The 17,167-nt window shown below is 37.6% G+C and overlaps 1 protein-coding gene across 4 annotated transcripts in view; it reads left to right on the plus strand.

Annotated features, from left to right (window-relative positions):
- The window catches only part of KLHL2 (kelch like family member 2), a 114,923-nt gene that overhangs the window by 44,806 nt on the left and 52,950 nt on the right, over window positions 1-17,167 (plus strand). For all 4 annotated transcript variants that reach the window (XR_008524855.2, XM_002815268.4, XM_054554673.1 and 1 more), the window contains one exon: window positions 10,220-10,382. Coding sequence is in view for 3 of the 4 variants with exons in the window: in XM_002815268.4 (XP_002815314.3) it covers window positions 10,220-10,382 (163 nt within the window). In the remaining variant the exon portion in view is untranslated. The remainder of the gene's footprint in view (window positions 1-10,219; window positions 10,383-17,167) is intronic.

The following is a 17,167-nucleotide window of genomic DNA, read 5'->3' on the forward strand; positions in this document are numbered from 1 at the left end:
TCATGGCTTATAAATGCTGTCTGTTGACCTCTGGTTAATCTATTAGTATGGATTTAAAATACAGTTGTCCCTCAGTATCCGTGGGAGGTTGGTTCCATGACTTCCCTTGGGTACCAAAATCTAAGCATGCTCTAGTCCCTGACTTAAAGTGGCATAGTATTAATATTTGCATATAACGCATGCACATCCTCCTGTATACTTTTTTATTTTTTATTTTTTTGAGACGGAGTCTCACTCTGTTGCCCAGGCTGGAATGCAGTGGTGCAATCTCGGCTCACTGCAACCTCTCCCTCCTCCTGGGTTCAGGCGATTCTCTTGCCCCAGCCTCCTGAGTTGTTGGGATTACAGGCACCCACCACCATGCCTGACTACTTTTTGTATTTTTTGTAGAGACAGGTTTCACCATGTTGGCCAGGCTGGTCTTGAACTCCTGACCTCAGGTGATCCACCCGCCTCGGCCTCCCAAAGTGCTGGGATTACAGACGTGAGGCACTATGCTTGGCCCCTCCTGTATACTTTAAATCATCTCTAGTTTGTGTACAATACCTAATACAATGTAAATGCTGTGTAAATCATCATTAATATGGTATGGTTCAGGGCATAATGACAGGAAAAAAAGTTTGTACATAATCAGTACAGATGCACTATTTTTCCTGAATATTTTTGATCTGAGGTTGGTTGAATCCCATGGAGGGTTGACTGTACTTAATTGTTTTTCTCCTAGTGGGATATAATTTACATACCATAGATCTTAACTGTACAGTTTGCTAAGTTATAACAAATGTACACATCTATTAGTCCACACCCAAATCAAGGTATTGAGCATTTATAACCTCAGGTCTCTTCCCAATAAATCTCCCACTCCCTTTCCAGGCAACCACTGATGGGATTTCTATTATAATAGGTTAGTTTTCCTTGTTCTTGAACTTCATATAAATAGAATCATACAGAATGTATTTCTTATAAGGCTGACTTCTTCCTCATAACATATTTGTGAGAGTCATCTATGCTGTTGTGTATTTCAGTAGTCGTCCCTGTTTATTGATGAGTATTGCATTGTAAGGGTTTATTACAGTTTAGCATGTTAATGGATATGTGTCTCCTCTGACTAGAGACAGGATGGGATCCAGATCCAGTGCTGCCAGCTGTAGGAGTGAAGGATGCAAGGGCAGGAGCCAAGCTGTCATTAAAAAAACCAGTAGAACACTTTCTTTACTCTGTCCACTATGTGTTAAAAATACTTGGTGTGGAAGTGTTCAGTAGTTCATTCTGTTTGTGTCAACATTGTTTTATTTTTTAAGTTTCCTGAGATCAGAGGAGCTTGTTGTCCATTGAGTTGTTCTAATATGATGATGGGTTAAAGCTGTGTGCCAAGTCCATTTAATTTTATAATAGGATTGTTTGTTATAGCAAATACTTTAGAAATGTTAGTTATTTTTAAAGCCATTATTAATCTTTACTATTATTGATTATAACATTTCATCATGTGGATTTATCATATTTTACTTAATTGTTGCCATATTGTTAGATCTTTAGTTGGTTCTGGTTTTTTTCTGCTAAGTAATGCTAAAGTAAAAGTCATTTACGTATCTTATTCCATTTTTTGGACTTTTTTCTCGAGGTAGATTTTCAGAAACATAATTTTAGGGTCAAATGTTTTAAACGTTTATATTTTTTGATATCTATTGATCAATGTTCCTTATTTGTTTTCTAAGAGAGTTGATTAGTTTACAGTGACAGCAAAAATATGCTAAGGGCCAAGGCTTACTGTACTTTAGTTTGAATATATATTGTCTGGAAACATTTTGTTGTTTGAATTGGGAGGTGCTAGAAAGAAAAGTAAAAACATTTTGTATTGTAGTTATAAAATGCACTCTCATGGTTCTATATTTGTTTGATAACTAATGAGGCATCAAATACATTTCTCATTTTTGTATGCTATGTTTCTTTTGCAAATTTTCCCTAATTACATCTTTTATGTTGAGAATATTTGATCAAAAAAGGAAGCCACCTATATTGTGAATGATCTGGGATAAAACATCATCTTATGCGGGAGAGAGTAAATCTTGCTGTTCATTTCTCATGAGGTAGAATGTTCAATCCAAGAAAAAAAGCCCTGAGTCAGAGCTGTAGTGCTACATGGTCATTGCCATGCATTGTGTTAAATCGTTGACTGACATTTAATTTTTCAATAACCCTGAAAGGTAGGTGATGTCTTCATTATCCATTTGAGCCACTCACAAATAAGTTGGACTTCTAAGAGAAACCTTGGGTTAAAAGTAGTAGAAGTAGCAACTGGAAAAAGGATAGTGTAGGAGAGATGGCTTTCAGTCTGCCTGAGGCTCCTTTGCCCCCAAATTTCTTCTCTCTATACTACCTTTGCTTTTCTACTTCATTAATTATAACATTGGAAATTCCACCAATTGCAGTTGTATTCTGCTTAAGAGTCAACCTCTCTTAAAATGTTAAAAACCCCTAGAAGGGATTTATTCTGGAAGATCTTGTGTTATTAGCCATTAATATAAGCGAATCAGACAGTTTTTTTGTGGGGGGAGGTTGTTGTTTTTGTTTTTTTAAACTCTGTGGGACATACCTATTCCTAGGGGTGGAGTGTTGGGAGGAGGCAGGCGAGGTTGCATGTGGGGTACAGGAAAGAAGGCGGAAGAAAGTTTCCTTCCTCTTTCTGGGATGTAGGGGGCTGGCCCGGTGCAGAGTTTTGACATAGGAAATGTTTGTCCTTGGCATCCTGCCATCTCCTTATTCATACTTCTACATCTCAAAACCCTACGCCTTGGCCGCAAAACCCAGCCCTCTGCTATGTGCATCCAACCATGACTCTCCACCCAGATCTGCCTTTCTTGTCACTAAGCGTTTCATCTTCTAAACACATCACCCTTGCCTGCCTTCTCCCCACACTCCTCCCCAAGCTCCACCTTGCAGGATAGCTATGGCTAGCCGAGTCAAAAACAACAGCAACAACAAAAGCTGTCTTTTCATGCTTGCATGTTTTCTTAGATATTTAGAAGTTATATATATATGGAGCAATCAGACCCTTTGGTAGTCTTTTCCTAATAAACAAACTGCTAATGGCTCAGGATTTAAAAGACATACTACATAAATTATTTCCCCCTATGGAATAAATGCCCAAGCTGAAAATAAACTACAGATCCTAATAGCCAAGCAGAAGGAGTATACTTGTCTAAGCGAAACATCTTCTATGTAATTTGGCTTGTCAAACAATGTGAAGTAGGATGAAAGCATCTTACTTTAAAATGTGCAGCTGGTGTGAGAGTGTCACACGGATGCTAATTGTTTGGCTCGGGTGTCTTCCATTTCTCATGCTCTACAGTGTCTTCACTGATCAATGGTGGCTTCTCCCTTCTGTTTCTTTGTTCATTGCAGAAAGCATCTCCACAGTAAAAAATGTGCAGCCTTTTATTTTTCTCCATTGGTTGGAAATCAACATATACAAATAAAAAAGCTTGTTTTTCCCCTATTTTTCAAAATGACATTTTAAGTTAGATTTATTTAATCAGGGGCTATGTCCTTCTACTTCATGTTTCTCCAAACACTTAAAACTGTTGCTGTTCACCGAACAGGAAGAGTAACGTGTAGAGCCTGGTTACTGTTCTACAAAACACTGGCTTGATGATCAAAGGCCTTTCAGACTCCAAAGGCCTGTCAACACGCCAAAGTGAGGCAATCTCTAGTGAGTGGTGGGTAATATTTCCTGGAGAAGCCACAGTCCATCTATAGCTCCCCTTAACCCTTGTTATAGTTGCTAGCATTGTAGAGATTCAGAAAGACATTCCTTTACTTGCTTCTCCCTGACTTTCTTTTAAATAATATTTGACCATTTAAATGGTACATAGAAAATGCACCATTTAACAAATACATAAAATTTAACAAATACGTAAAAATAAACAGGAAATGTTCATATCACACCTAACCAGAGTAAACTGTATTAACAATTGTGGTATAGCCCTCTAGTACTGTTTGTTGTTATGTACACATGTGTTTACCCAAAAAAGGGGTCATACTGTAGATTCTTTTAGAAACTAGCTTTTTATACTAAATGTATTAGAAACATTTTTCCAAGTCATTAAATATTTGTCTACTATATCTCTTTTAAGAGCTGCAAAATATTCAGTTTCATTGATATTATAGAATTGACTTCATTTTTCTCTTGTTATTGGACATTTAAGTTCTTCTCAATTTTTTATAATTTAAACAGCACTATAATTAATAGTTCTATAGCTAAGTATATTCACATTCACAGTTTGTTCCATTGTGTAATATAACAGCTTGGGGTCCTTCTGCAAGCAAGGCTTATGTGCAGTTCATTTATTTGAGAAGTGATCCCAAGGAGCCACAGTGAGTGAATGGAGGACTTGAGCTGGAAAGGAGGGAAAACCGGTTCATAGGTGCAGTACAGATCTGGCCATAGCTACATGTGACAGGACCTTTGAAAGCCTTATAAAATATGTCTCAGAACTGTCTTCTAGGAGAATACCAGGGGGAAATATTTCTCTTCCTTTGATCCATTCTCCACTAGTCAAGGGTGGTCCCACAGCATTATTTCCTGCATGCTTCCAGACTGTGTGGGTATGAGCCCAGTGCATCACTGAGGGCCTAGATAGGAAGCCAGAGAGAGGTATGGCCGGGGGCTGGGGTGAGGCCCTGTTACGTTACATCTTCAGAAAGATGGTCCAAGCCTGCTTGGGCCTGGTTGCTGCAGTGGTGGCTTGGGCAAGAAGTAAGGCTGAGAGGATTTGTAGTAGGATACAAGAAGTGTCTGCTACATATACATTCCTAGAAACAGAGTTTGTAATTTTGTCTCAAAGGACATGCACAATTGTATCTCAAAATACAAATACACATGGGAGTCATAAAGTTATGTTCAGGTTGATTCATTTATGACGTACACATTCTGAGACCTGAGGATGTGGCAGGGGTAACAGACGTGATCCTACTACCACAGAGCTTACATTCCTTTGCAGGAAGACAGTAAACATGGGAACAAATACATAACATCAGTGCTGACAGCAGTAGGTGCTGTGAAGCAAATGAAATGAAGCAGTGCTGTTAGTAGTGACTTGAAAGGGACTGAGCCCATGGTGAGAACACCAGGGTTCTCATGATTTTAGATGGCACACAGATGAACTGAGAGTGAAGAGACTTGGGTTGGAGTTGATGGAATAGAACTAAAGGAGAAGGATGTAGGAAGGAGGGGCGAGGGCCTCTTTACATTCACTGTCTGCTTTACATTTTTCCTAGAGGCAGATGTACCCAAGAGAGATATTTTGGCTTTTGGAGTGTGGCCTTCCCTCAGTATATACACTATATGGAATTTAATCACTCTTAGATTCTTAGAAAATATTATTAACATTCAAAATATATATCAAATTATAATTGCTTCATCTTTGATGTTTTGGAATATACTTCAGGATCATAGAGTGCCTTGGAGTTATTTTTAATCAATCTCAGGGTTAACACTAGTGCAACTCTGCACTAGATGGAAATTTCCATTAGACGGTGGCTGGGGGTTATTGTATCAATGTAATTCTACTTCATATGAGAAGCAGCACTGTTCAGCTGCTCCTTTGCTTTAGAGAGCTCAGAAAATAAGTTTCAAAGACATAAATTTATTCATTGGACCTTTTAGTTACAATGCCCAAGATATTTTTGTGACCTAAATAGCAAATTAAGAAATCACCTCTTTAGATTGCTAGGTGTTTCTCACATTTGTTACCAATAGTACAATTTATCCACTTCAGTAGAAAATAAGCCATGGGATTATGATAGCTCCAGATTAAAGCACATTCTTCTTTTTCAGTGATATGTAAAACCACAGGATCAGAATTATATTACATATTGAAAGATTAGAGTATTAAATCTGATCTCCTAAATCAGGGTTTTCCAAATTCTGATGACTTGTAATCATTTGTGGGCCAGCTTCAAGATTTTGCTATATTCTACAAGTGCTGATGCTATTAAATTTTTAATGTTTTTCTCTACAGTGAGTCAATTTTTGCTTAAATAAGTTTACTTGAGAAGGAATGTTTATATTATTGTATTATTGAAATAAATGGAAAATAACTTTAAAAAATATATTTCTAACTATGAACCTATATTCTTTTTTTTTTTTCTTTGAGATGGAGTCTCACTGTGTCACCCAGGCTGGAGTACAGTGGTGCGATCTCGGCTCACTGCACCCTCTGCCTCCCGGGTTCAAGCGATTCTCCTTCCTCAGCCTCTCAAGTAGCTGGGATTACAGGTGTGCACCACCATGCCCAGCTAATTTTTGTATTTTTAGTAGAAACGAGGTTTCGCTATGTTGGCCAGGCTGGTCTTGAACTCCTACTCCTGACCTCAAATGATCTGCCCACCTTAGCCTCCCAAAGTGGTGGGATTACAGGTGTGAGCCACCAAGCCTGCCCTGAAATTATATTCTAAACTATTAATGCAAGAAGTTTATCTGTATGTCATCTAAAATCATTATGCACATTTTGGTTAGTACTGCTCTCATAGCAGGCTTGGCCTGTCCCATACCAGGTGTGTGACCTTTAGCAAGTTACCCAACTTCTCCTACCTTCTGTATTCACTTGTGTATGATGGAGATAATGAGATATTATTGTCTGACAAGTGCTTAGCACAGTGCCTGATGTAGTAATTACTCAGTAAATGGAAGCAACTGCAATAATGCATTGTTGAAGTGGTTGTTGTCTTTATTATTCTTCATGAAAAGGACAGTGTTGGAGATTTAGAAATTATACAAATACTTCCATTCTGCACCTAAATTGGGGGTTGAAGGTATTAGAACAGTAGACCAAAGAGTTGACCAATTTGATTATATCCCTAGCTTTCCATGACTCGCTGTATGACTTGGTCAAGCCGTTTAACCCCTCAAGGGTGTGGTTTCTTCATCACACAAATTAGAAGGTTTGATTTGATTTGATCTCAAGACATTCAACTTGCAGGGTGACAGCTGTTTGAGTGGTTTTGATCATGGGATGTGGTTCATCTGAAGTCAGAGCATTTTAAATTTTAAGTGGCTGTTTGACACACAAAATAAGCTAGGAGTTGATGTGGCCCCAGCTGTTTTCCTGTTTTCATTATGAGTGACTGATGGTCACCAGGCGTCATGTTATCAAGCTGGGTCAATTAGTAATTGCTTTTGAAGCTGTATATAATTAATTACGTAATTATGAGCTATTGAAGTTTAGTTCTAGTAAAACTACATCATAAAACCAAGGCAATTTCAAAAGATTTACTGACAAAAGAAAAATATGAACAAACTTTTTGTACATTTGACTTACATTTATTTTATGTTTAGTATATATTTGTCAAGCATGTAACCACTTTTCACTGTCATCAATAAACATTATATGTGAATATAATCTAGCCGCATGGACCACTGTTGAAGTAACTTTTATATTTCTACCTAGATGACTTGTTATGCCCCTTCCAGATAGGAGAATCTACAATTTTATGAATTTCGGTCTCCTAATACAGTAGATCTGAACTTGGTAATGATTAAGTTGAAATCAATAAAGCAAAATGAAATTTAAAAAGCCTGCTACACACACATATATGTGTGTGTGTGGGGGGGGTGTATACGTTAGCATAATATACCAACGACTAATTTTTTTTTCACTCAGGAATATATTTTAGAAATTATCTCATTTATTAGTTTCCTCTTTCGTTTGAATGACTGCAATTGAATGGATGATTCCAATTATTTGATCAGTCTCCTTATGATGGACATTAAAGGCTATTTTCTAACTTCTATTAGCCACAATAATGCTGTAATGAATATCTTGTGCATGTGAGATTTTATGCATATGTTAGCATATCTATAGGTTAAATTGCTGGGTCAGAGGACATGTGCATTTGTAATTTTGAATTTGAAATAAACAAATTGTTCTTCATGGAGGTTGGACCAATATGTGCTCCCACCAACAATGTGTAAGTGAGCCTGTTTTCTGCCCAACCACTTTTCCTCATCGTTCTGTGTGACCAAACAATTTAAGTATTATACTGTTTTCTCTAGGAAAATGCTAATTAGAGGGGTGATCATACTATTTGTGCAGATTTCACAGAGATTGAATATTACACTGAAGACCACTTTCTAAACTATATGTAGAAATTTAGTTTGCTGAATTAAATGGCTGTACTGTTAAGCATCTTGGAACGCACTTTATGTTGCTTCAGAGCGCAATTACACTGGCATGGAAAAACCTGCAATTTGAAAATTATCAACAAATTAAAGCCTTCTGTGGATATTCATTCTCATAACGTAATGAAACCTACTATACATATCATGCAAAAAGTTTGGCTGTAACGTTATTTATACTTTATTTTCTATTTTTAATTTTATTTTTTGAGACAGAGTCTCTCTCTGTCACCCAGGCTAGAGTGCAGTGGTGTGATCTCGGCTCATTGCAACCTCTGCCTCCAGGGTTCAAGTGATTCTCCTTCCTCAGCCTCCTGAGTAGCTGAGACTACAGGTGTGTGCCACCACACCCAACTATTTTTTGTATTTTTAGTAGATTGGGCTTTCACCATGTTGGCCAGGTGGTCTCAAACTCCTGACCTCAAGTGATCCACCTGCCTTGGCCTCCTAAAGTGCTGGGATTACAGGTGTGAGCCACCACACCTGACCTATTTTTCTTAAACTCAGAAGGAAAAGGCCTTATGTCTAGATACTGTTTCTATTTTTTCTTGAACCTTTAGGTTCAGGAGTTAAAGCTTCCGTGCTTCCTTTAAGAGGGTAAGAAGTTTGTTACAGAGAGATGTGAATGATGTCTTTTTTTTCTATGTTTAGGACTTACTCCATAGATTTAGGAAAGTCATAACATATAGTCATAAACCACTATTATTTTTCTGTCTTTGGGCTGCAGTGTGGCATATATGAAAGTCAATTTCTGAAGGAACTTAGGTCTTTTTTTAATGCTAATGTAGTCTTTTCTAAAATTTACCATTGTTCGAATAGTTGAAGGTTTTTTTGTGGGGTTTCTTTGGCTTTTATAAAGGATCACCAGAATTCAATAACCTTTTTTTGAAGTTTTTCTCCTTAATTTGACTTTCAAATATGGTCGTTTATATAGCACTGTAATAATTCACTTACAAGGAAAAATGTTTTTCTATTATTGACTTATTTGAAAAGCACTTGTAGTGTTGGATATAGTATTTATAGTGAAGATAGTGTTTCAGTCCCACAGAATAACATATAATTAATATAAAATTGCTTGGAGTTACTCAAATAAAAATGCAAATTAAAAAGTTATTAGATAATCACCTATTACATTTTCCTTGTTAGCACATATATTACATTCTAGAGAAACTGCTTATAGGTAGAGACTGTTGTTGAACTTTAAATTGTTCTACCCCGTAAGGAAAGCAGTTGTTATGATACTCATACAGTGGAAAAACAGGCCTTCAGCAAAATGAGGCTTTGTTGTGATACAGATTACTCTGGGGCCACTCCTTCCCCACAAATCACTGAAGCGCATGACTGCTTGAACTAAGAGAACAAAACCATTTTCATTGAATCATAGCACCCCCTATCATCCTAATAATTTACGGGTTTTTGTTGTTGTTGTTTTGTTTTGTTTTTGAGATGGGGTCTCACTCTGTCACCCAGGATGGAGTGCTGTGGGGTGATCACAGATTACTGCAGCCTCGACCTCTCAGGCTCAGGTGATCCTCCCACCTCAGCCTCCTGAGTAGCTGGCACTACAGTTGCGTGCCACCACACCAGGCTAATTTTTATATTTTTTGTAGAGATGAGGTCTTGCTATGTTGCCCAGCCTGGTCTCAAACTTCTGAACTCAAGTGACCCTCCTGTCTTGGCCTCCCAAAGTGCTGGGATTACAGGTGTGAGTCACCATGCCCAGCTAAGAATTTGTGTTTTTAGAAGTCAAAGGAACATTTTGTTTATGCTTATAAAACAAACCATTAATCTTATAAGATCTGATATCTTATATTCTTCTGACCAAGAAGAAGAGGCCTTTGAAAGATTACATGGAAATTATGGGGAATGTGAAGAGTCATCATTGTTATTGAAAATAATTTTTATATTTGTTTTCTAGGGAATATGGGGGTATGGACGCAGATAATAAACTATGGCTGAACATCTTGTGTCCTGTGTAGAAGTGGTCAAAGAGACAGTGTTTTTCCACCCAAGTGCCTAAGAATATTGATGTGTGTGTTGCAGGTACTTCTCCCAGCAGCTGGTCTCTTACAGTTACAGGATGTGAAGAAGACTTGTTGTGAATTTTTGGAATCCCAGCTTCACCCTGTCAACTGCTTAGGAATCCGGGCTTTTGCTGATATGCATGCATGTACCGACCTTCTGAACAAGGCCAACACCTATGCAGGCAAGTGGAGTAGACCTCAGCTGAATTTGGGAGGAAACTACTTGGTTTTTGATATGATTGCACAGTGGTCTCTGGAAAGTCATGTCATATTTCTGGATCTGGGCTTTATAAAAATACATTTAAAATCTTATAATGGTCACACTGCATAACTGAAGCATACTCATAAAATTCTGAACTTAAAAAGCAAGCAACTATACATTGGGATTGGGCCTGAATAATAGAATAGCTAGGAATAGCTAGGTTTTTTGTTTTTTTTTTTTTGAGACGGAGTCTTGCCCTGTCACCCAGGCTGTGGTGTGGCGGTGCAATCTTGGCTCATTGCAACCTCCGCCTCCAGGGTTCAAGAAGAATAGCTGTATGTATTTTTCTTTCAAATTGTTAAATGAATAGGCATATGAGAAAGTGTATGCATGTGAAGTTATTTTAGCTCTTATTTTTTACATTCTTTTTTTTTTTTTGCATCCATGAAAACAATTTTGTGGCTTAAAAAAATCTTCAAAGCAGTGAAATATAGATACGTTTGGTGGAGTAGAAAAGTAGACCACCAATAGAAGCAGCCCACTCCTTGCATGCTGGTTCCATGGCCTACTGCTACTGCTGGCATCTCCCTGTGGCGGAGGGAGGGCCTGTTGCTGGTTTCAAGGAGCCCTTGCTTTAGCTGCTGTTCAGGCCCTTCAGGCCCCTCATCTCTGCAGTTGGGGAGGGGAGATTGTTATAGCTTTGAATGCGCACACATAGTTCACAAATGTAATCTATATTTTATTTGAGTTTGTAAACAATTAAAAATATATATTAAAAGTGATTATTAGGAAATTTCTTTTTTTAGTTTCTTTATGCTTTCATTTAATGATTACATCCTTTTTTTTATTCTAATAGCTTTAGGAGTACAAGTGGTTTTTGGTTACATGGATGACTTGTATAGTCACGAGGTCTGGGATTTTAATGTACCCGTCACCTGAGTAGTAGACATTGTACTCTAATCGGTAGTTTTTCATCCATCACCATCCTCTCAACCTCCCCACTTCTGAGTCTCCCATGTCCATTATACCACTCTGTCTGCCTTTGCATACTGATAGCTTAGCTCCCACTTATAAGTGTGAACACGTAGTATTTGGTTTTCCATTCCTGAGTTACTTAACTTAGAATAATGGCCTCCGGTTTCATCCAAGTTGCTGCAAAAGACATTATTTCTTTCTTTTTTTATGGCAGAGTAGTATTCCATCATATACACACACATACACACGTACATATATACACGTGTATATATGTACACACGTGTATATACATATATGTCTACATACGTATATGTATGTGTATATATGTATGTGTGTGTGTGTGTGTGTATATATATATATATAAAAATAACATTTTCTTTATCCACTCATTGGCTGAGGGGCACTTAGGTTGATTCCATATCTTTGCAATTGTGAATTGTACTGTGATAAACATACACATCTGGGTGTCTTTTTGATTTAATGATTTCTTTTCCTTTAGGTAGATACTCGGTAGTGAAATTGCTGGATTGGATTTTAATTTCTTTGAGGAATCTCCAGACTGTTTTCCATAGAGGTTATACGAATTTACATTCCCACCAGCAGCATATAAGCATTCCTGTTTCACCACATCCACACCAACATCTATTGTTTTTTCACTTTTAATAATAGCTATTCTGGTTAGGGCAAGGTGGTATCTCGCTGAGGTTTTAATTTGCATTTTCCTGATGATTACTGATGTTCAGCATTTCTTTCATGTTTGTTGACCATTTGTATATCTTCTTTTTAAGAAATATCTGTTCATGTCATTTACCCACTGTTTAATGGGATTATTTGATTTTTTCTTGCTGACTTTTGTTTGAGTTCCTTTTAGATTCTGGATGTTAGTCCTTTGTCAGAGACATAGTTTGCAAATATTTCCTCCCATTCTATAGGTTGTGTGTTTACGCTGGTGATTATTTCTTTGGTCTTGTGGAAGTTTTTTTTGTTTAATTAGGTCTCATTTATTTATTTTTGTGTTTGTCACATTTGCATTTGGGATCTTTGTCATAAATTTTTTGTTTTGGCCAATGCCCAGAAGTTTTTCCTAAGTTTTCTTCTAGAATTTTGATGGTTTCAGGTCTTAGATTTAAGTCTTTAATCCATCTTGGGTTAATTTTTATATATGGTGAGAGATAGGGATCTCTCACCATATATAAAATGTGTACATGTACACAACGTGATGGTTTCCAGCTTCATCCATGTCCCTGCAAAGGACATGAACTCATCCTTTTTTAATGGTTGCATAGTATTCCGTGGTGTTTATGTGCCACATTTTCTTAATCCAGTCTATCATTGATGGACATTGGGAGGTTCCAAGTCTTTGCTATTGTGAATAGTGCCACAATAAACGTGTGCATGTGTTTTTATAGTAGCATGATATATAATGCTTTGGGTATATACCCAGTAATGGGATTGCTGGGTCAAATGGTATTTGTAGTTTTAGATCCTTGAGAAATCGCCACACTGTCTTCCACAATGGTTGAACTAATTTATACTCCCACCAGCAGTGTAAAAGCATTCCTATTTCTCCACATCCTCTCCAGCACCTGTTTTCTGACTTTTTAATGATTGCCATTCTAACTGGCCTGAGATGGTATCTCATTGTGGTTTTGATTTGCATTTCTCTGATGACCAGTGATGATGAGCATTTTTTATATGTCTTTTGGCTGCATAAATGTCTTCTTTTGAGAAGTGTCTGTTTATATCCTTTGTCCACTTTTTGATGGGGTTGTTTGTTTTTTTCTTGTAAATTTGTTTAAGTTCTTTGTAGATTCTGGATATTAGCTGTTTGTTAGATGGGTAGATTGCAAAAATTTTCTACCATTCTGTAAGTTGCCTCTTCACTATGATGATAGTTTCTTTTGCTGTGCAGAAGCTCTTTAGTTTAATTAGATCCCATTTGTCAATTTTGGCTTTTGTTGCCATTGCTTTTGGTGTTTTAGTCATGATGTCTTTGCCCATGCCTATGTCCTGAATGGTATTGCCTAGGTTTTCTTCTGGGGTTTTTATGGTTTTAGGTCTAACATTTAAGTCTTTAACTCATCTTGAGTTAATTTTTTATATGGTGTAAGGAAGGGATCCAGTTTCAGCTTTCTGCATATGGCTAGCCAGTTTTCCCAGCACCATTTATTAAATAGGGAATCCTTTCCCCATTGCTTGTTTTTGTCAAGTTTGTCAAAGATAAGATGGTTGTAGAGGTGTGGTGTTATTTCTGAGGCCTCTGTTCTGTTCCATTGGTCTATATCTCTGTTTTGGTACCAGTACCATGCTGTTTTGGTTACTGTAGCCTTGTAGTATAGTTTGTAGTCAGGTAGCGTGATGCCTCCAGCTTTGTTCTTTTTGCTTAGGATTGTCTTGGCTATGTGGGCTCTTTTTTGTTTCCATATGAAATTTAAAGTAGTTTTTTCCAATTCTGTGAAGAAAGTCGGTGGTAGCCTGATGGGGATAGCATTGACTCTATAAATTACCTTGGGCAGTATGGCCATTTTCACAATATTGAGTCTTCCCATCCATGAGCATGGAATGTTCTTCCATTTGTTTGTGTCCTCTTTTATTTTTTTGAGCAGTTGTTTGTAGTTCTCCTTGAAGAGGTCCTTCATATCCCTTGTAAGTTGTATTCCTAGGTATTTTATTCTCTGTGTAGTAATTGTGAATGGGAGATTACTCATAATTTGGCTCTCTGTTTGTCTGTTATTGATGTATAGGAATGCTTGTGATTTTTGTACATTGATTTTGTATCCTGAGACTTTCCTGAAGTTGCTTATCAGCTTAAGGAGATTTTGGGCTGAGACAATGGGGTTTCTCAATATACAATCATGTTATCTGCAAACAGAGATAATTTGACTTCCTCTCTTCCTAATTGAATACCCTTTATTTCTTTCTCTTGCCTGATTGCCCTAGCCAGAACTTCCAACACTATGTTGAATAGGAGTGGTGAGAGAGGGCATCCTTGTCCTGTGCTGGTTTTCAAAGGGAATGCTTCCAGTTTTTGCCCATTCAGTATGATATTGGCTGTGGGTTTGTCATAAATAGCTCTTAGTATTTTGAGATACGTTCCATCAATACCTAGTTTATTGAGAATTTTTAGCATGAAGGGCTATTGAATTTTGTCGAAGGCCTTTTCTGCATCTATTGGGATAATCATGTGGTTTTTGTCATTGGTTCTGTTTATGTCATGGATTACGTTTATATATTTGCCTGCGTTGAACCAGCCTTGCATCCCAGGAATGGAGCTGACTTGATCGTGGTGGATAAGCTTTTTGATGTGCTGCTGGATTTGGTTTGTCAGTATTTTATTGAGGATTTTTGCATCGATGTTCATCAGGGATATTGGCCTAAAATTCTCTTTTTTTGTTGTGTCTCTGCCAGGCTTTGATATCAGTATGATGCTGGCCTCATAAATGAGTTAGGGAGGATTCCCTCTTTTTATATTGATTGGAATAGTTTCAGAAGGAATGGTACCAGTTCCTCTTTGTACCTCTGTTAGAATTTGGCTGTGAATCCATCTGGTCCTGGACTTTTTTTGGTTGGTAGGCTATTAATGATTGCCTCAATTTCAGAACCTGTTATTGGTCTATTCAGATTCAACTTCTTCCTGGTTTAGTCTTGGGAGGGTGTATGTGTCCAGGAATTTATCCATTTCTTCTAGATTTTCTAGTTTATTTGCATAGAGGAATTTATAGTATTCTTTCATGGTAGTTTATATTGCTGTGGGATTGGTGGTGATATCCCCTTTATCATTTTTTTATTGCGTCTATTTGATTCTTCTCTCTTTTCTTCTTTATTAGTCTTGCTAGCGGTCTATCAATTTTGTTGATCTTTTCAAAAAACCAGCTCCTGGATTCATTGATTTTTTGAAGGGTTATTTATGTCTCTATCTCCTTCAGTTCTGCTCTGATCTTAGTTATGTCTTGCCTTCAGCTAGCTTTTTAATGTGTTTGCTCTTGCTTCTCTAGTTCTTTTAATTGCGATGTTAGGGTGTCAATTTTAGATCTTTTCTGCTTTCTCTTGTGAGCATTTAGTGCTGTAAATTTCCCGCTACACACTGCTTTAAATGTGTCCCAGAGATTCTGGTACGTTCTGTCTTCGTTCTCAATGACTTCAAAGAACATCTTTATTTCTGCCTTCATTTCGTTGTGTACCCAGTAGTCATTCAGGAGCAGGTTGTTCAGTTTCCATGTAGCTGTGCGGTTTTGAGTGAATTTCTTAATCCTGAGTTCTAATTTGATTGCACTGTGGTCTGAGAGACAGTTTGTTGTGATTTCTGTTCCACATTTGCTGAGGAGTGCTTTACTTCCAATTATGTGGTCAATTTTAGAATAAGTGCGATGTGGTGCTGAGAAGAATGTATATTCTGTTGATTTGGGGTGGAGAGTTCTGTAGATGTCTATTAGGTCCGCTTGGTGCAGAGCTGAGTTCAAGTCCTGGATATCCTTCTTATTAACCTTCTGTCTCGTTGATCTGTCTAATATTGACAGTGGGGTGTTAAAGTCTCCCATTATTATTGTGTGGGAGTCTAAGTCTCTTTGTAGGTCTCTAAGGACTTGCTTTATGAATCTGGGTGCTCCTGTATTGGGTGCATATATATTTAGGATAGTTAGCTATTCTTGTTGAATTGATCCCTTTACCATTATGTAATGGCCTTCTTTGTCTCTTTTCATCTTTGTTGGTTTAAAGTCAGTTTTATCAGAGACTAGGATTGCAACCCCTGCTTTTCTTTTGTTTTCCATTTGCTTGGTAGATCTTCCTCCATCCCTTTATTTTGAGCCTGTATGTGTCTTTGCATGTGAGATGGGTCTCGTGAATACAGCACCCTGATGAGTCTTGACTCTTTTTCCAATTTACTAGCCTGTGTCTTTTAACTGGGGCATTTAGCCCATTTACATTTAAGGTTAATATTGTTATGTTTGAATTTGATCCTGTCATTATGATGTTAGCTGGTTATTTTGCCTGTTAATTGATGCAGTTTCTTCATAGCATCGATGGTCTTTACAATTTGGCATGTTTCTGCAGTGGCTGGTACCGGTTATTCCTTTCCGTGTTTAGTGCTTCCTTCAGGAGCTCTTGTAAGGCAGGCCTGGTGGTGACAAAATCTCTCAGCATTTGTTTGTCTGTAAAGGATTTTATTTCTCCTTTACTTATGAAGCTTAGTTTGGCTGGATATGAAATTCTGGGTTGAAAATCCTTTTCTTTAAGAATGTCGAATATTGGCCCCACTCTCTTCTGGCTTGTAGGGTTTCTGCCGAGAGATCTGCTGTTAGTCTGATGGGCTTCCCTTTGTGGGTAACCTGACCTTTCTCTCTGGCTGCCCTTAACATTTTTTCCTTCATTTCAACCTTGGTGAATCTGACAATTATGTGTCTTGGGGTTGCTCTTCTTGAGGATTATCTTTGTCTTTGTGGTGTTCTCTGTATTTCCTGAATTTGAATGTTGGCCTGCCTTGCTAGGTTAGGGAAGTTCTCCTGGATAATATCCTGAAGAGTGTTTTCTAACTTGGCTCCATTCTCCCCATAACTCTCCGGTACACCAATCAAACGGATATTTGGTCTTTTCACATAATCCCATATTTCTTGGAGGCTTTGTTCATTTCTTTTCACTCTTTTTTTCTCTAATCTTGCCTTCTTGCTTTATTTCATTAATTTGATCTTCAATCAGTGATATCCTTTCTTCCAGTTGATTGAATCGGCTATTGATGTTTGTGCATGCGTCACAAAGTTCTCTTGCTGTGGTTTTCAGCTCCATCAGGTCATT

Source organism: Pongo abelii, chromosome 3, assembly GCF_028885655.2.
Source record: "Pongo abelii isolate AG06213 chromosome 3, NHGRI_mPonAbe1-v2.0_pri, whole genome shotgun sequence".
In the NCBI taxonomy this organism is placed as follows: Eukaryota; Metazoa; Chordata; class Mammalia; order Primates; family Hominidae; genus Pongo; species Pongo abelii.